General features: G+C 45.6%; 1 protein-coding gene across 1 annotated transcript; it reads left to right on the top strand.

Moving 5' to 3' along the window:
* The first annotated feature begins 566 nt into the window (after positions 1–566).
* On the top strand, positions 567–3,242 carry LOC127781556 (uncharacterized). Its single transcript, XM_052308520.1, has 2 exons — positions 567–823; positions 942–3,242. The coding sequence occupies exons 1-2, from the start codon at positions 775–777 to the stop codon at positions 2,408–2,410; spliced, it is 1,518 nt and encodes a 505-aa protein (XP_052164480.1). The 5' UTR covers positions 567–774; the 3' UTR covers positions 2,411–3,242.
* Positions 3,243–14,760: the final 11,518 nt, after the last annotated feature.

The raw sequence follows: 14,760 nt of genomic DNA, 5'->3' as shown, positions 1-14,760 counted from the left end.
TTTTTTAAAAAATGGATTAATTTGATTTTTTTAAGCAACTTTCGTATAGAAACTTTTTGTAAAAAACGCACCGTTTAGCAGTTTGAAAAAGCGTGTGCGCGGAAAAGAGGAGGAGTTGGAAAGCTGATCTGCCGAAAGCAGCCTTAATGTCTTAATGTCACTAACGAGCACATTAAGTTTGAAAGTTTTTCAATAAAAAAATTGCGACAATGCTTTTTAGCAATCCTTTTCTTTAGTGCTGAGACTTGAACTTTGGTACTAAGCTCCTTCACTCCTTCGCGCTGATCTACTAATATATTTTTGCTATTACTTTTGTTATAGAATTATATTTGTAAAGTAAGTTTTCGATGGCGGATCGGACTGAAAATTATGGGGAGACAATTTCCAGACCTGCGCATGCGCACCCACGACCTTCCAAGCTACAGTGAGGTCAATATATACCTTACTACTCTGTACTTTTCTTCTGGTCCCCAGCCGTCAAAAGGCAGAGTCCAAATTATTGTTGCCATTTTGTCTTGGTGATTGACTTGACTTGTAACCCCTAAGCATCTTTTCTCATGAGTGCCCCGTTCAACCAATCTTTGTATAATAAACTGATACTCCTACACTCGTAAGCGTGGATTAATCTAATCTCCTCGTCGATGTGATCTTACGGCCAATTGGATAAAAACGCCTTTGGAGAATTTTATGCTCGCTTGGCCACTAATGGAGTTGTTAGTGACAGGGCAGCTGCTCTGCTTCCTGCTGGACTGAGCCGCAGAGGAGGAAGAAACGATGGGGGGCGATCCTACTCGTTGCGTTGCAGAGTTGGAGATGAAAACAGGTGCCAACAAGATCCTTTCGTAGATCAGCTCAGAAATTTGAAATTGAGCACGATTTGATATTTTGTGCTAATTGATTAGGATTTTATCTTTGTTTTTTTGGGTGCTAATCGATTGCAGATAGCTGTGTGATTGACATCCCTTCGTTGGCGCAACAACTGAGGGTTGAACTCTCCAGCTTCAAGTCGTCGACGGCGCGGGTCGTCGGCGGCGCGGCGCCTCCGCCGTGCATCATCGTCGACAAGGTTGGCGAGTCCACCCGCAATCACGACCCGCATGAGTACGTGCCGCAGTTCGTCTCCATCGGTCCGTACCACCGTGCCGCCGGCGACCACCTCGCCGGAGAAGCCATCAAGGTGAAGTACCTCGGCGACGTCCTCTCGGCGGCGGCGGCGAACTCCACCGCGCCGATGACGCTCGAGGACTACCTCTCCGAGCTGGCGCACCTCGAGCACAGCGTGAGGAGGTGCTACGTCCATTCGTTCGACATCCCGAGCAGGGAGTTCGTCCGCATGCTGCTGCTCGACGCCTGCTACATCCTCGTCCGCTTCGGCGACGTGCTCACGCCGCGCACCGCGGCGCCGCCGCAGCCGGCGGCGGCGGCGGCGGCGGAGGAGGTGGCCGTGGCTAACGGCGTCGTGCACGCGGGGCACCGCGTCGTGCCGACCGAGGAGAGGAGAGCGGCCGCCGACGACCAGCAGATGGCCGTCGCGGTGGTCCGCGACGTGCTCTACCTTGCCGAGAACCAGATTCCGTTCTTCGTCGTCGACAAGGTCCACCAGCTGACGTTCCTCGACGGCGAAACTCCGGTGTTGGACGCCATCGCGAGGTACGCGCACGAGCTGTTGAGTTGGACGGAGTACTCGGTCGCGACGCCGACCGTGGTGGCGCCGCCGGCGCTTCGGCCGGAGCCGGCGAACCTTCTTCACCTGCTGCACATGCACTTCACGCCTACCGTGCTCGCCTCCGGCAAGGTCAGTCGCGGCGGAAGGTCCGTGGGCCGGTGGCGCACGGCGACGGAGTACCACTACGCCGGCGTGACGTTCAAGCGTCGCCCGCTCAGCGGCAACGGCGGCGCGCGCAGCATCCTCGACGTGAAGGTGAGCCGGCGCGGCGGCGCGCTGCAGGTGCCCCGGCTGAGCATCGACGGCGAGACGTGGCGTCTGCTCCGCAACCTGATGGCGCTGGAGCAGAGCAACCCGTCGGCGGCGGGGAGCCACGTGACGGCGTACTGCGTGTTCATGTCGCAGCTGGCGTGCACGGCGAGGGACGTGGAGCTGCTGTCGCGGCGGGGCGTGATCGTGCACGGCCTGGGCAACGACGGCGAGGTCGCGGGCCTCTTCGCGAACCTGTGCAAGGGCGCCGTGTTCGACTTCGACGAGGCCGACCAGAACTACCTGAGGCCGGTGTGCCAGGTGCTCGACCGGCGGTTCCGGAGCCGGCCGCGGCGGTGGATGGCGTCGCTGAGGCAGAAGTACTTCCTCAACCCGTGGCTCACCGCCGGCCTCGTGGCGGCCACCATTGGGCTCGTCTGCACGGTGATCCAGGCAGTTTACTCCGTTCTTAGTTACGTGAAACCCGGGAGCTAGAAAATCGGGAAACTATTCTAAACTCTCGAGAGCCAGTGCACGACTCCATGTCCAGCACTTGAAGAGCCCTTGGCTCGCCGCGGCGTGGCGTGGCAAGAGGTGGAAACGCCACGTCGTCGGTGTCGGATGATACCGAACCGATGATCAAATTTCGTCCAGGGTTCTGCAAAAGTTCCTCGATCCACCAGTGTTATCTGTAATGTTGGAAGAATGTCCGAGGGTGCACCGGTGCAGCATATTGAAAAATGGATATGGAGGCATCTGATGGGAGAAATTGATTCTGAAGATTTACTGTGGTGGATCATATTAGAAGAGAGCAGTGGTCACTGGTCAGCGATAAAAATTGAGCTTTCCTGGGTGCAGCCGCCATGGTGATTTTCTTGGGGATGTTTTGGGCCTGTTGCTGAAATGCTGACAGGCTGATGATCTGAAATGGTTCGGAACGTGGGCATGCTCATGTCATGTGTGACAATATCCATGAAGTCAGAGCTTGTGTTGGGTGAATTGTGAGGTGGCTTTATTATCCTCCAAATTGTGCTAGTCGAAGATACTTCTGTTTCTATATAAACCAGTTTTGGATGGATCGGGTCTTCTAGTTTATGCTTCATTTTCTATTTATAAAAGAGACAGGCAGTCATGGTCGGTGTACTACATATGAATGTTGAATAGTACATTTTTCTCCGTGTCTAATATTGTAAAATATTTAATAAAGCCAGTTGTACACTTGTACTGCAGAGTAAATTAGTTCACGAGTCACCAAATTCATCACGTTTCTAACTTATGAGTTGAGTCAACGAGCTCGTCATTGTTAGTTCAATACTGTATATAACTAGTGGAGATTACCAGACTAATCCGATTATCGGCGTGCAACGATGATTTTTCTTGTTTTATGGTCCATGTCTGCACAAGTATGATTGCCTTCCTTCGCTCTTCTGCAGAGCCGCAGGCCCGCAGCAGTGCACTCCTGCACAAAACGGAGTAGCTGTTTTTTTTTTCTTTTTTTGATCTTACGGAGTAGCTATTTTATTTGAACAGATTGCAGGAAATGGTTCTCGTAAATTCTTTTATATGTGCTTGTTATTTTTATGGGAAACACACTATTTAAATCTATACTCCTTACAAAAGGAGTAGTTACCAACTCTTAACTTTTAGAAAGAAAAATAAATTATATATGGGGTCAGAGGGCCCACATGTCAACTACTCACACCAACTTTCTATTTTTAGTGAGAAGAAAAAAATAGCATGAAGCTAGAAAGGTCTGCATGTGAATAACAAATATATACAATAATTAAGATATGTTATTAGTATTAACGTGCTAATGATAATTTTATATAATTAAAATCCCATTGCAGCGTAGAAGAGATTTTATCTAGGATTGTCAACTCATGATTGTCACAACTAACGATGGTTTGTCTACATCCTTTGATCTATGAATATATATATATAGAAAAAAATCGTCCTCGAACCTTTTCTTCCACAGTTAAAATGTTGAAAGCGTATCGTTCCTTCGAGTCCATAGATTCTAGAAGGCTTTTCCAATTACCTCATCACCAAAGAATGGATGGACAAATTATAAACTTGTTGATTGTGTCATATTTATGAATTCCAAATATGCATCCCAATGTAATCGCAGATATTGCCAGCATTGTCTTGCAAAGGGACAGGAAAAGAACAGAGGACTAATATCCTCTAGCACTGCATTATTACACATCAGACAATTTGATCCATCTTGCAGTATACACGTCGTCTCTGCAATATATCACTGGTATTCAACCTGTCCTCAATATTATACTCTTGCTTTTCTAAATCATTATATATAAGAGCAGGCGCGCCAAGAACGAGGAGTATACTTTTCTTGGACTTCTACTCCCTCCTTTTCAAAATATTTAACACCGTTGACTTTTTAGCACATGTTTGACCGTTCGTCTTATTCAAAAACTTTTGCGAGACATGTAAAATTATATGCCCACATAAAAATATATTTAACAATGAATTAAATGATAGGAAAAGAATTAATAATTACTTAAATTTTTTGAATAAGACGAACGGTCAAACATGTGATAAAAAGTCAACGGCGTCAACCATTTCGAAACAGAGGGAGTATATTGATATGAGCCTCGTAGGTATGTCCAAATATCACTCTCTCTTGGGAATGAGATAAGTCATCCAACTTCACAAGTATAAGGCCTTATTTAGTTCACACCAAAATTCCTCCCAACTCCTAACTTTCCATCACATCACATCACATCTAAAACTTTCCTACACACATAAACTTCCAACTTTTTTTCTAAATTACCAACTTTCTCCAAACTTCTCCTCAATTTCGGAACTATACACAGCCTAAGTCATGATATTGTGGTGAAGCTTGGGAAGATGATGTTAGGAGAAAATTTTGTCTTGCTTCTTGCAGGATAAATACCATAGAAGTGATGCCTATGAAAATAGATCAAGTATAAAAGCTGACTCTAGAACCTTTTGGGCATATACAATGGTCACTAATAGAGGTTCTTAGTCGTGTCTTACTGATTATCTGCTAACATGAGATAGAGAAAGAGAAGAACCAAAATATAGTTGATATGATTAACGACAGCCCCACATCGAGTCTTAGTATCTACTTCCTCCGTTTCACAATGTAAGTCATTTTAGCATTTCCCACATTCATATTGATGCTAATGGATCTATATATAAATGCTAGAATGACTTACATTGTGAAACGGAGGGAGTATAAAAATAGGAATAGAGTTTCATGAGGATGAAAAAAAAGAAAAGATTAATAATGATAATTTTATAATGTCTAAGAGCGACTCTACCATTGAGCGTGCTCTTATCACGCTATTGATTATCTAAAATAGTAATGTGTCACATCTTCCACTCTTCTAGCTTAAACATTATGTATTGCTTTATCAAACTAAAAATATTTTTCCACCAAAAGAAACCCTTGAAGGCATGTGAAGGCATAAAATCTATTGCACGAGAACAATTTCATACACTAATCATATACTCTAGAGTAGTCTAATATTATGATCAAAAGATGCCTGCATAATACTCCCTCCGTTTCAAAATGTTTGACACCTGTTGACTTTTTACTATATGTTTGACCGTTCGTCTTATTCAAAAACTTTTGTGAAATATGTAAAATTATATGCTTACATAAGAATATATTTAATAATGAATCAAATGATAGGAAAAGAATTAATAATTACTTAAATTTTTTAAATAAGATGAATGATCAAATATGTTTAAAAAAGGCAACGGCGTCAAACATTTCGAAATGGAGGGAGTAACTTGTTGAGGGAGAGAAAAGTTTCAACCTGCCATTCACGATAAGATCGGCCTGAGGATCCAGAAAGCTTTCACCGGAAAAGTCACCAATAAGGACACACTCTGGAAAACGGACTGACCGTAGATAGCTCTCAAGTCGTTCAAGTCAGTCAACCCAAGGAAATCTAAAGAAATGAACACACTTCTTTCAGCCTTGTACTCCCTCGGTTTTAAAATATAAAAAGAAAACCTAGTACCAAATATGTCCTAGTATTATAACAAATTTGGCTGTTCAGGTTCGTAATGGATGCATAGTTGGAAAAAAAAAACACACAGCCCGACGGCTGGCCCATGGCACGGAGATTTGGCCTGGCCCACGCGCGGAATGGCCCAACCGTTGGGCCGTCCCTTGGCCTCTTCCTCGGCATGACGTGCCGGGCCAGGCCGCACAGCCTTCTGGTCACCACCGCTGGTCCATCACCACTGCCGTCCCATCCCTCCCTTCCGGAACCTTCCCTTCTTCACCGCCTTGAGGAGCTCACCCACCGTGGCGTCCAGCGACTTGTGGCCGGGCCACCCCGAGCTCTCCCTCCGCGATCACCTCCCCTCCTGATCCGGGCATGCCCACCACCTTCTCCAATCTCCACCCCTTGGAAGTAGTCGACCACAGCATGCACGCGGGCCCAACGCCGGAGAAGATGCTCCTGCATGCAATGGCTTCCTTGTGCCTCAGGGCCTCATCCAACTCCTCGAGGGTTGGGGTGGGAGCAAAGGTGACGTCATTGGCTTGCTTCAGGGAATCGCCCAAGTCGTCAGGGGGTGAGGGTGAAGGTGACGTCATTAGCCTTCATGAGCTTGACCTCACTCGTCCCGGCCACCGCATCGTCGAGGACCAGAAGCTCCGCGGAGATAGTGCCCATCTCTACCTCCGAAATCATCCAGCTCGCCATCCTGCCACTCACCACCTCCAGGGCTCCAGCGATCCGGTTCACGCGTCGATTGGGCTCCGACGCCGTACTGCCTTGCCCCCTTCCCTTCCTTGCGGCGTTGAACCGAGCGGCAAGCACTGGTTTCGTAATTCGGCTTTGGAGCGCATCAACTGCACCGACGCGGCGGCGCGGCTAGATGCCCGTAAGCTACTCATCTCTCCCGTGCGATGTGGTACGGTGGGCTGGTCATACCTGTTTACACCCAAATTTGGCACCTAGGATTAAAATAGGAAAGATTGTCAAAATTTGGAAATCTACCGGTTTCCTCCGAGTGGGCCGGTCTGACCGTCATGTGTTGGGCGGTCAGACCGCCGGTTGGCCGGTCTGACCGGCAGGTCCGAGTCCGACCCTGTTTCGTCAGGTTTCGAAGTTTCCTTGCTCGGGAAGGCATTTTTCGGGTTTCTTTGGTTTCTACCCCGAGTTGGACGTGGAGGAGGGCCTGTGGAGGGCAAGACCAACCCCTATATAAGGGGCAAGGCCGGTTCATTGTAAAAATCAATCTACAATCAATCAATCAAATCGTTCTTTTCATATTGCTTTTAGTTTTCTCTTAGTTTGTCCATCTTTGTCGGTTTGCGCCGTAAATCGTCCGCCGCCGCTGCGAGAGTGCAACATCTCTTTGTAGGTTTGTCCTGAAAACATTCCGTTTGCCCACGAGACGGGTAGCTATCTAGAAATCGGCTCCGCTAGCCGGTTTAGTTATCAAAACCCATCTAGGTTTAGCTCTTTGCTAGATCGAGGTGTTTGGCGACTCTAGGATCACCGCAAGGCGTTTAGGTGCTGCGATCGTGCTTGTCGACTTATCACAAAAAGTTGCCAACACGATTTTTGGCGACTCCGCTGGGGAAGAAATCCGTTCATCATCAACTCGACTTCGACTTCGCCATGACGAAGCCACCATCCAAGACGGAGGTAGAGCCATCTCATGTGATACCGGTCACATTAGATGACTTCGAAGGAGAGGATCGCAAAGCTGTGGAAGAGTACATCAACGAGCTCACGCGGGAGGCGTTGATGAGGTTGACTACTAGGACTCGTCAAGGCGTGATCATCAAGCCCGGGCCACGTCCAAAGCTCGCTCTCGACGTGGTAAGTAATGACGAGGTATCACAATCTATCAACCAACAAATTGCATCTACAATAGATTCATCTATGGCTAATTTTAAAGATAGATTAGATGTAATGTTTAAGGAAAAGGTTGATGGATTTTTAAGGAATAGGCTAGGTCCACTTATGGATGACTATACATTAAAAGATAAAGCCTATACCACTGTTGGTCAATCTCCTATAGATCCGATGGGGTCTAAAACCGATGGAGTGGCATTCGTGACCGGTCCGACCAGGCCTGACGGCCGGTCAGACCGCGACACAGCCGTCGGTCCGACCGGCCAGATGGCCGGTCAGACCGGGTATTATCCCGTCGGTCCGACCGGCCCCGGTCAGACCGGGTATTATCCCACCGGTCAGACCGGCCCTCAGGCCGGTCCGACCGCGCAACATGACACCGGTCAGACCGGGCCCTGGGCCGGTCAGATCGGGCCCTGGGCCGGTCAGACCGGTGCAATCGTCCCGATATAGGGAATTGATCCAATGACTAATGCTAGTTATTTGTATCACTTTAGAACATTTGATCCTCCTGTATCTACTGCCACCACTAGTCCTCAAATTCCCCCACATATTCCTAACGTTTATAATGATGTTTCTAGGGGATATCCTCCCGATACTAGGCAAGGCCAATATAATCATATTGCACCACAAATTCAACCTATTAGGCCACCAAACCCACCACCAAATCCACAAGGGCCTAATAACATGGAGGATATGATTAGTGATATTATGAGGAATAGATTCGGGATCGAAACTAGGAATCGTGCTAGGGCTTACAAAAAGCCATATCCCGATTATTATGATAATGTGCCGTTTCCTAGAAATTATAAAGTTCCCGAATTTGCCAAGTTTAGTGGTGAGGATGGTAAGACCACATGGGAACATGTAGGTCAATTTTTAGCGCAATGTGGTGAGGCTAATAGTGATACTTTTAAATTGCGCTTGTTTTCTTTATCTTTATCCGGTAATGCTTTTACATGGTTTACTTCTTTACCGGCAAATTCTATTCATACTTGGGCTCAATTAGAAGAACAATTTCATGATTATTTCTATACCGGAGAAACTGAGCTTAGGTTATGTGATTTAACATCGGTTAAGCAAAAGTATAATGAATCTGTTGTTGATTATATTAAGAGATTTAGAGATGTTAGAAACCGATGTTATACTTTGAATATAACTGATAGAGATTTGGCCGGACTTGCTTTTAATGGTTTAGTTGCTCCTCTTAGAGAAAAACTAGATGACCAACAATTTCTTGATGTTAGTCAACTCATGCAAAGGGCTCTGGCTCAAGAAAGCCGGGTAAAGAATAATAAAAAATTTGCTAGACCATTCGACAAAAAGCCTAATGTCAATGTAGTTGATTACTCTGATGCTAGTGATAGTGAGGAGGAGGGTGATCATGATATTTATGTTGCCGAGTGGTCATGGACTAACAAAAATAAACCTTTTGTTTGTTCTAACCTAATGCCGACTACTCGCAAAGATCGGCAGAGTGAGGTTAAATATAGTTTTGATGTGGCCAAGTGTGATAAAATTTTTGATTATCTTTTGCAAGAGAAACAAATTAGATTACCTAAAGGCCATGTCATACCATCACAAGAAGAGTTGAAACGTCGAGCATATTGTAAGTGGCATGATTCTCATTCTCACTCTACTAATGATTGCAATGTGTTTCGACGACAGGTTCAATCGGCCATAGATGAAGGACGATTGAAATTCACCGATGGCTCCAAGATGAAACTTGATCATGATCCTTTTCCGGTGAATACAATTAATTTCAATGATAAGAAGGTGTTGATTCGGCCGGAGCAAGCCGAATCTACTAAGGGGAAGGAAGTGGTCATTGGTGAGCCAAGGCCTATGATGATGGTGCCAAAGAAGCCGGAAGTTGGTGTTTGGAAGGAGAATAAGGGTGGAGCTTCAACTTCTAAGGATCCTAGGAAGACCAAAGTGACCTTTGATATGCTTTTGGAGAAGTATGAGAGGCAAGGTGGCGAGAAGGATCACAACAAAGGGAAAAGACCAAGATCACCTCCTAGGGAGCGATTTGCTCATTCACCAAGACGATCGCGTTCACCTCCATATTTTCGTCCACAAGACATGTCATGGGGTTCTTATCCAATGCCGCTGCCGGGTTATCCTTATCCTTACTTCATGCCGTGGGGGGGCAATGCCGCCAATATACAACCATATGCCTCCAATGCAATTCAACCAAGGGTGGGGAGGACCACGGAGGCCAATTCATGAGCGTTTGTCTTCACCAAATAATGGCCGATTTTATGGTAAAAATCGGGTTAATGAAGAAAAGAGGGAAGGAAAGCACGTCAAGGTGGAAGAAAGGACTTCAGAGGTGATTACTATCAAAATAGGGTCCCATGATGTGCCTATACCTTCTGGAGATGGAGTTGGAAAGTCCCCAAGCAAAAAATCCGAAGCCGGTACCAGCTCCACGAAGTCGGCCGGTCTGACCAAGCCCTTTGACCGGTCTGACCGCGGCCATGTTGCCGGTCCGACCGGGCCATCAGGCCAGTCTGACCGCCGACTTGACGACGGTCTGACCGACGCCCTAGGCTGGTCTGACCGTGTGCCACACATCGGTCTGACCGGCGCGACTGGCCGGTCTAACCGGTGGTCTACAGCCGGTCTGACCGGACTCCAGCGTCGGTTTGATGAGAGGGCTGCAAAGGGCGATGTGAGGGCTTCATCGTCTTCAAGCAAGGTTAATAGAGGCATTATTTGCCTCCTGGAACAGAGCCGAATCCTAGGTGGATGCCTAAGGATTTGACGGCTACACAAAAGAGAAGGTTGCAACGTCTTCGGGCCCAAGAACTAAGGGAGAAAAGGGCCGAAGAACAAAGAGATAAAAGGTTAAATGAGTTGCGACCACCACCGGTATGGAGGCCTAAATCCATAGAGAAGGCAAAACCGATTGATATAGAGGAGAAGGAAGAACAATCGGTTGACAAAGATAAATCGTCTCCAAAGGAAGACAAGGATATCAACATGGTGTGTATGTTGCCTATGGAGTTTTGTGCTATGGATGAAGCCGAGGTTGCTCAATTCTCATTAGGTCCTAAAGACGCAGTTTTTGAGAAGCCCGATGAATCAAACCGTCACATGAAGCCTCTCTATCTCAAAGGTCATGTTGATGGGAAACCGGTCTCTAGGATGCTAGTGGATGGAGGTGCCACCGTGAACTTGATGCCGTATTCATTATTCAAGAAGTTGGGGCGTGAGGATGATGAGTTGAAGAAGACCAACATGATTCTCAATGGCTTCAATGGTGAACCAACGGAGGCGAGGGGTATCTTTTCGGCGGAGCTTACCGTGGGAAACAAGACGCTACCAACCGCTTTCTTCATCATCGATGTGCAAGGTAACTACAATGTTATTTTGGGCCGTTGTTGGATTCATGCCAATTGTTGTGTGCCTTCTACTTTGCATCAATGTTTAATTCAATGGGACAGCGATGATGTTGAAATTGTTCAAGCGGATACATCGGCTGAGGTTGCAATGGCCGATGCTACTTTTGAGTGGCGTCATGGGAATATCCAATGCTTATCGGGAAGGGATCTTTCTAGTTATGATTTTATTAGTATCTCCGATGGCAAATTTGTACCTATCTCCGTAAAGCCGGCTAGTGTAGCACGGCTAAGCCATATAAATTTGTATAATGAGTAAAGAGGCTAGTTTAGAGTGGTTACAAAAGAGGGTGAAAGAATATCGGTCTACAAAGAACGATATTGGTGAAACCGTTGAAGATTTTGATGAAGTTGAGAAGCTTGGGCAAGGGTTTACATCGGTCGATCCATTGGAGGAAGTAGACATAGGTGATGGAACTAAACCAAGGCCGACTTTTGTAAACAAAAATATGAAAGTCGATTATAAGGTTGAGATAATCGAGCTACTTAAAAAGTATGTTGATTGCTTTGCATGGGAATACCATGAGATGCCGGGTCATAGTCGTGAGCTCGTTGAGCATCGGCTTCCAATTAAACCGGGTTTAGGCCTTATAAGCAACCACCTCGTCATTTTAATCCTTTATTATATGACCGAGTCAAAGAGGAGATTGATCGGTTGTTGAAGGCGGGGTTTATTAGGCCATGTCGTTATGCGGAGTGGGTTTCTAGCATAGTCCCGGTGGAGAAGAAGGGGAGTGGTAAGATTAGAGTTTGTATAGATTTTAGAGATTTAAATAAAGCTCCTCCCAAAGATGAGTATCCTATGCCTATAGCTGACATAATGATTAATGATGCCTCGGGTCATAAGGTGATTAGCTTTTTAGATGGTAATGCCGGCTACAATCAAATCTTTATGGCAGAGGAGGATATGTACATGACGGCTTTTAGGTGTCCGGGATTTGTTGGTTTGTTTCAGTGGGTTGTCATGACTTTTGGGTTGAAGAATGCCGGTGCAACATATCAAAGGGCAATGAATTTGATCTTCCATGATTTGCTAGGTATTATTTTAGAGATCTATATTGATGATATTGTTGTCAAATCGGATGGTATGGAAGGACATATAGCCGATTTGAAGTTAGCTTTTGAGAGGATGCGGTGGTATGGTTTGAAGATGAACCCACTTAAATGTGCTTTTGGTGTGTCGGCGGGGAAGTTCTTAGGATTCATGGTGCATGAGAGGGGAATTGAGATTGATCCTAAGAAGATAGAAAAAATTCGTGATTTCAAAGCGCCGACATGCAAGAAAGAGGTCCAAAAGGGTCTAGGTAAGGTGAATTATTTGAGGAGGTTTATTTCTAACCTAGCGGGTAAAATCGATGCTTTTGTTCCTATACTTCGCTTGAAAAAAGAAGCCGATTTTACTTGGGGGGCAAAACAACAAGAGGCGTTTGAAGAGTTGAAGAGATATTTGTCTACTCCACCCGTTGTGCGAGCGCCTAAAGCCGGAAAGCCTTTTCGGTTATATATTGCCTCCGAGGACAAAGTCATTGGTGCCGTTTTGACGCAAGAGGAAGATGGCAAGGAATATATCATTACATATTTGAGCCGCCGTCTTTTGGATGCCGAAACGAGGTATGTCTTTATAGAAAGACTTTGTTTATGCTTATACTATGCTTGTACCAAATTGAGGCATTATTTGTTATCTAGTACATGCATAGTTACTTGTCAAGCCGATGTTATTAAACACATGTTGCAAAGGCCAATTCTAAGTGGGAGAATTGGCAAGTGGGCATATGCTTTGATAGAATATGATTTGGCTTATGAACCATTGAAACTATAAAAGGCCAAATTGTATGTGATTTTATAGTAGACCATCATATAGATGTTGCTTATGAGGGAGAGGTTTACTTAGTTGAAGTTATACCTTGGAAGATTTATTTTGATGGTTTTTCTTGCAAAGAAGGTCAAGGCATAGGGGTAGTTTTGTTTTCACCTAATGGCATGTGTTATGAGACATCGGTTCGTTTGGAATATTATTGCACAAATAATCAAGCCGAATACAACGCTTTATTGTTCGGCTTACAAGTGATGGAGATGGTTGGAGCCAAATATGTGGAGGCCTTTGGTGATTCGGAATTGGTGGTGCAACAAGTCGCCGGGATCTACAAATGCTTGGATGGATCACTAAATAGGTACCTCGATTCATGTTTAGATATTATTGCCAATTTTGATAATTTTGCTATTAGACATATTGCTAGGCGTGATAATTCTAGAGCAAATGACTTGGCACAACAAGCATCTGGTTATAATGTGAAAAAGGGGTTATTTCTGATACTAGAAGAGCCGGTGCTTGATTTTAAATCTTTGTGCGAAATTGGCAAAATTGGAGACTAGGGGTGGTCTAACCGGCATTGCACGGGCGGTCTAACCGGTGACCAGGGGCGGTCTGACCGGCCATATGCCGCCGGTCTGACCGGCGACCCCGAGCGGTCTGACCGGCCCTGTGTGGCCAGTCTGACCGATTCTGGGCAGAATGCTGGGGGGCACGCTTCAATTGATTTGGAGGCCGAATTAATTGAAAATTCGGACATTTGTGCCTAGGATACAGAAGAGGATTGGAGAATTCCTTTGATTCAATATCTAAAAGATCCCACACTTAAGGTTGATCGGAAAATTCGGCGGCAAGCATTTAAATATACATTGCTTGATGGAGATTTATATCGCCGAAACGTAGATGGTGTATTGTTGAAGTGCTTAGATGAAGATCAATCTAAAGTGGCTATGGGGGAGGTACATGAAGGAATTTGTGGAACTCATCAATCGGCCCACAAGATGAATTGGTTGCTTAGAAGAGCGAGATTCTATTGGCCAAAGATGATTGATGATTGCTTCAAATATTATAGAGGATGCGAGGCTTGTCAACAGTTCGGCAATGTTCAATTGGCGCCCACCGCCGTGTTGAACCCTATAATCAAACCATGGCCGTTCCGAGGATGGGCTTTGGATTTCATTGGTCAAATTTGTCCTTCGTCGTCAAAGCGGCATAGGTTCGTGCTAGTTGCTACGGATTACTTCACCAAGTGGGCCGAAGCCATGCCTTTGAAGAATATGACTCATACGGAGGTAATTGACTTTATTTTGAAGCATATTATTCATAGATTCGGTATTTCGCAAACATTAACTACGGACCAAGGTGCTTCTTTTATGTCTAAGGAAGTGAAGAGTTTTACCGAATCTTATGACATTAAATTGTTGAGTTCTTCTCCTTACTACGCTCAGGCTAATGGACAAGCTAAGTCGAGTAATAAGACATTGTTAAAGCTAGTAAAGAAGAAGATTGAGGAACACCCGAAGAAGTGGCATGAGGCGCTTTCTGAAGCATTGTGGGCGCATAGGATATCTAAACATAGTGCCACTAAAGTCACTCCTTTTGAGTTGGTTTATGTTCAAGAAGCCGTTTTACCGGTGGAGGTAAATCTTGGTTCTCTTCGTTATATCAAGCAAGATGATTTGTCAAGTGAAGATTACAAGATGTTGATGGGAGACAACCTTGATGAAGTCATCGACAAGCGTTTGAAGGCATTGGAAG

Source organism: Oryza glaberrima, chromosome 8, assembly GCF_000147395.1.
Source record: "Oryza glaberrima chromosome 8, OglaRS2, whole genome shotgun sequence".
NCBI lineage: Eukaryota > Viridiplantae > Streptophyta > Magnoliopsida > Poales > Poaceae > Oryza > Oryza glaberrima.
The sequence above is the reverse complement of the archived record's forward strand: the minus strand, read 5'-3'. Positions and strand labels throughout refer to the sequence as shown.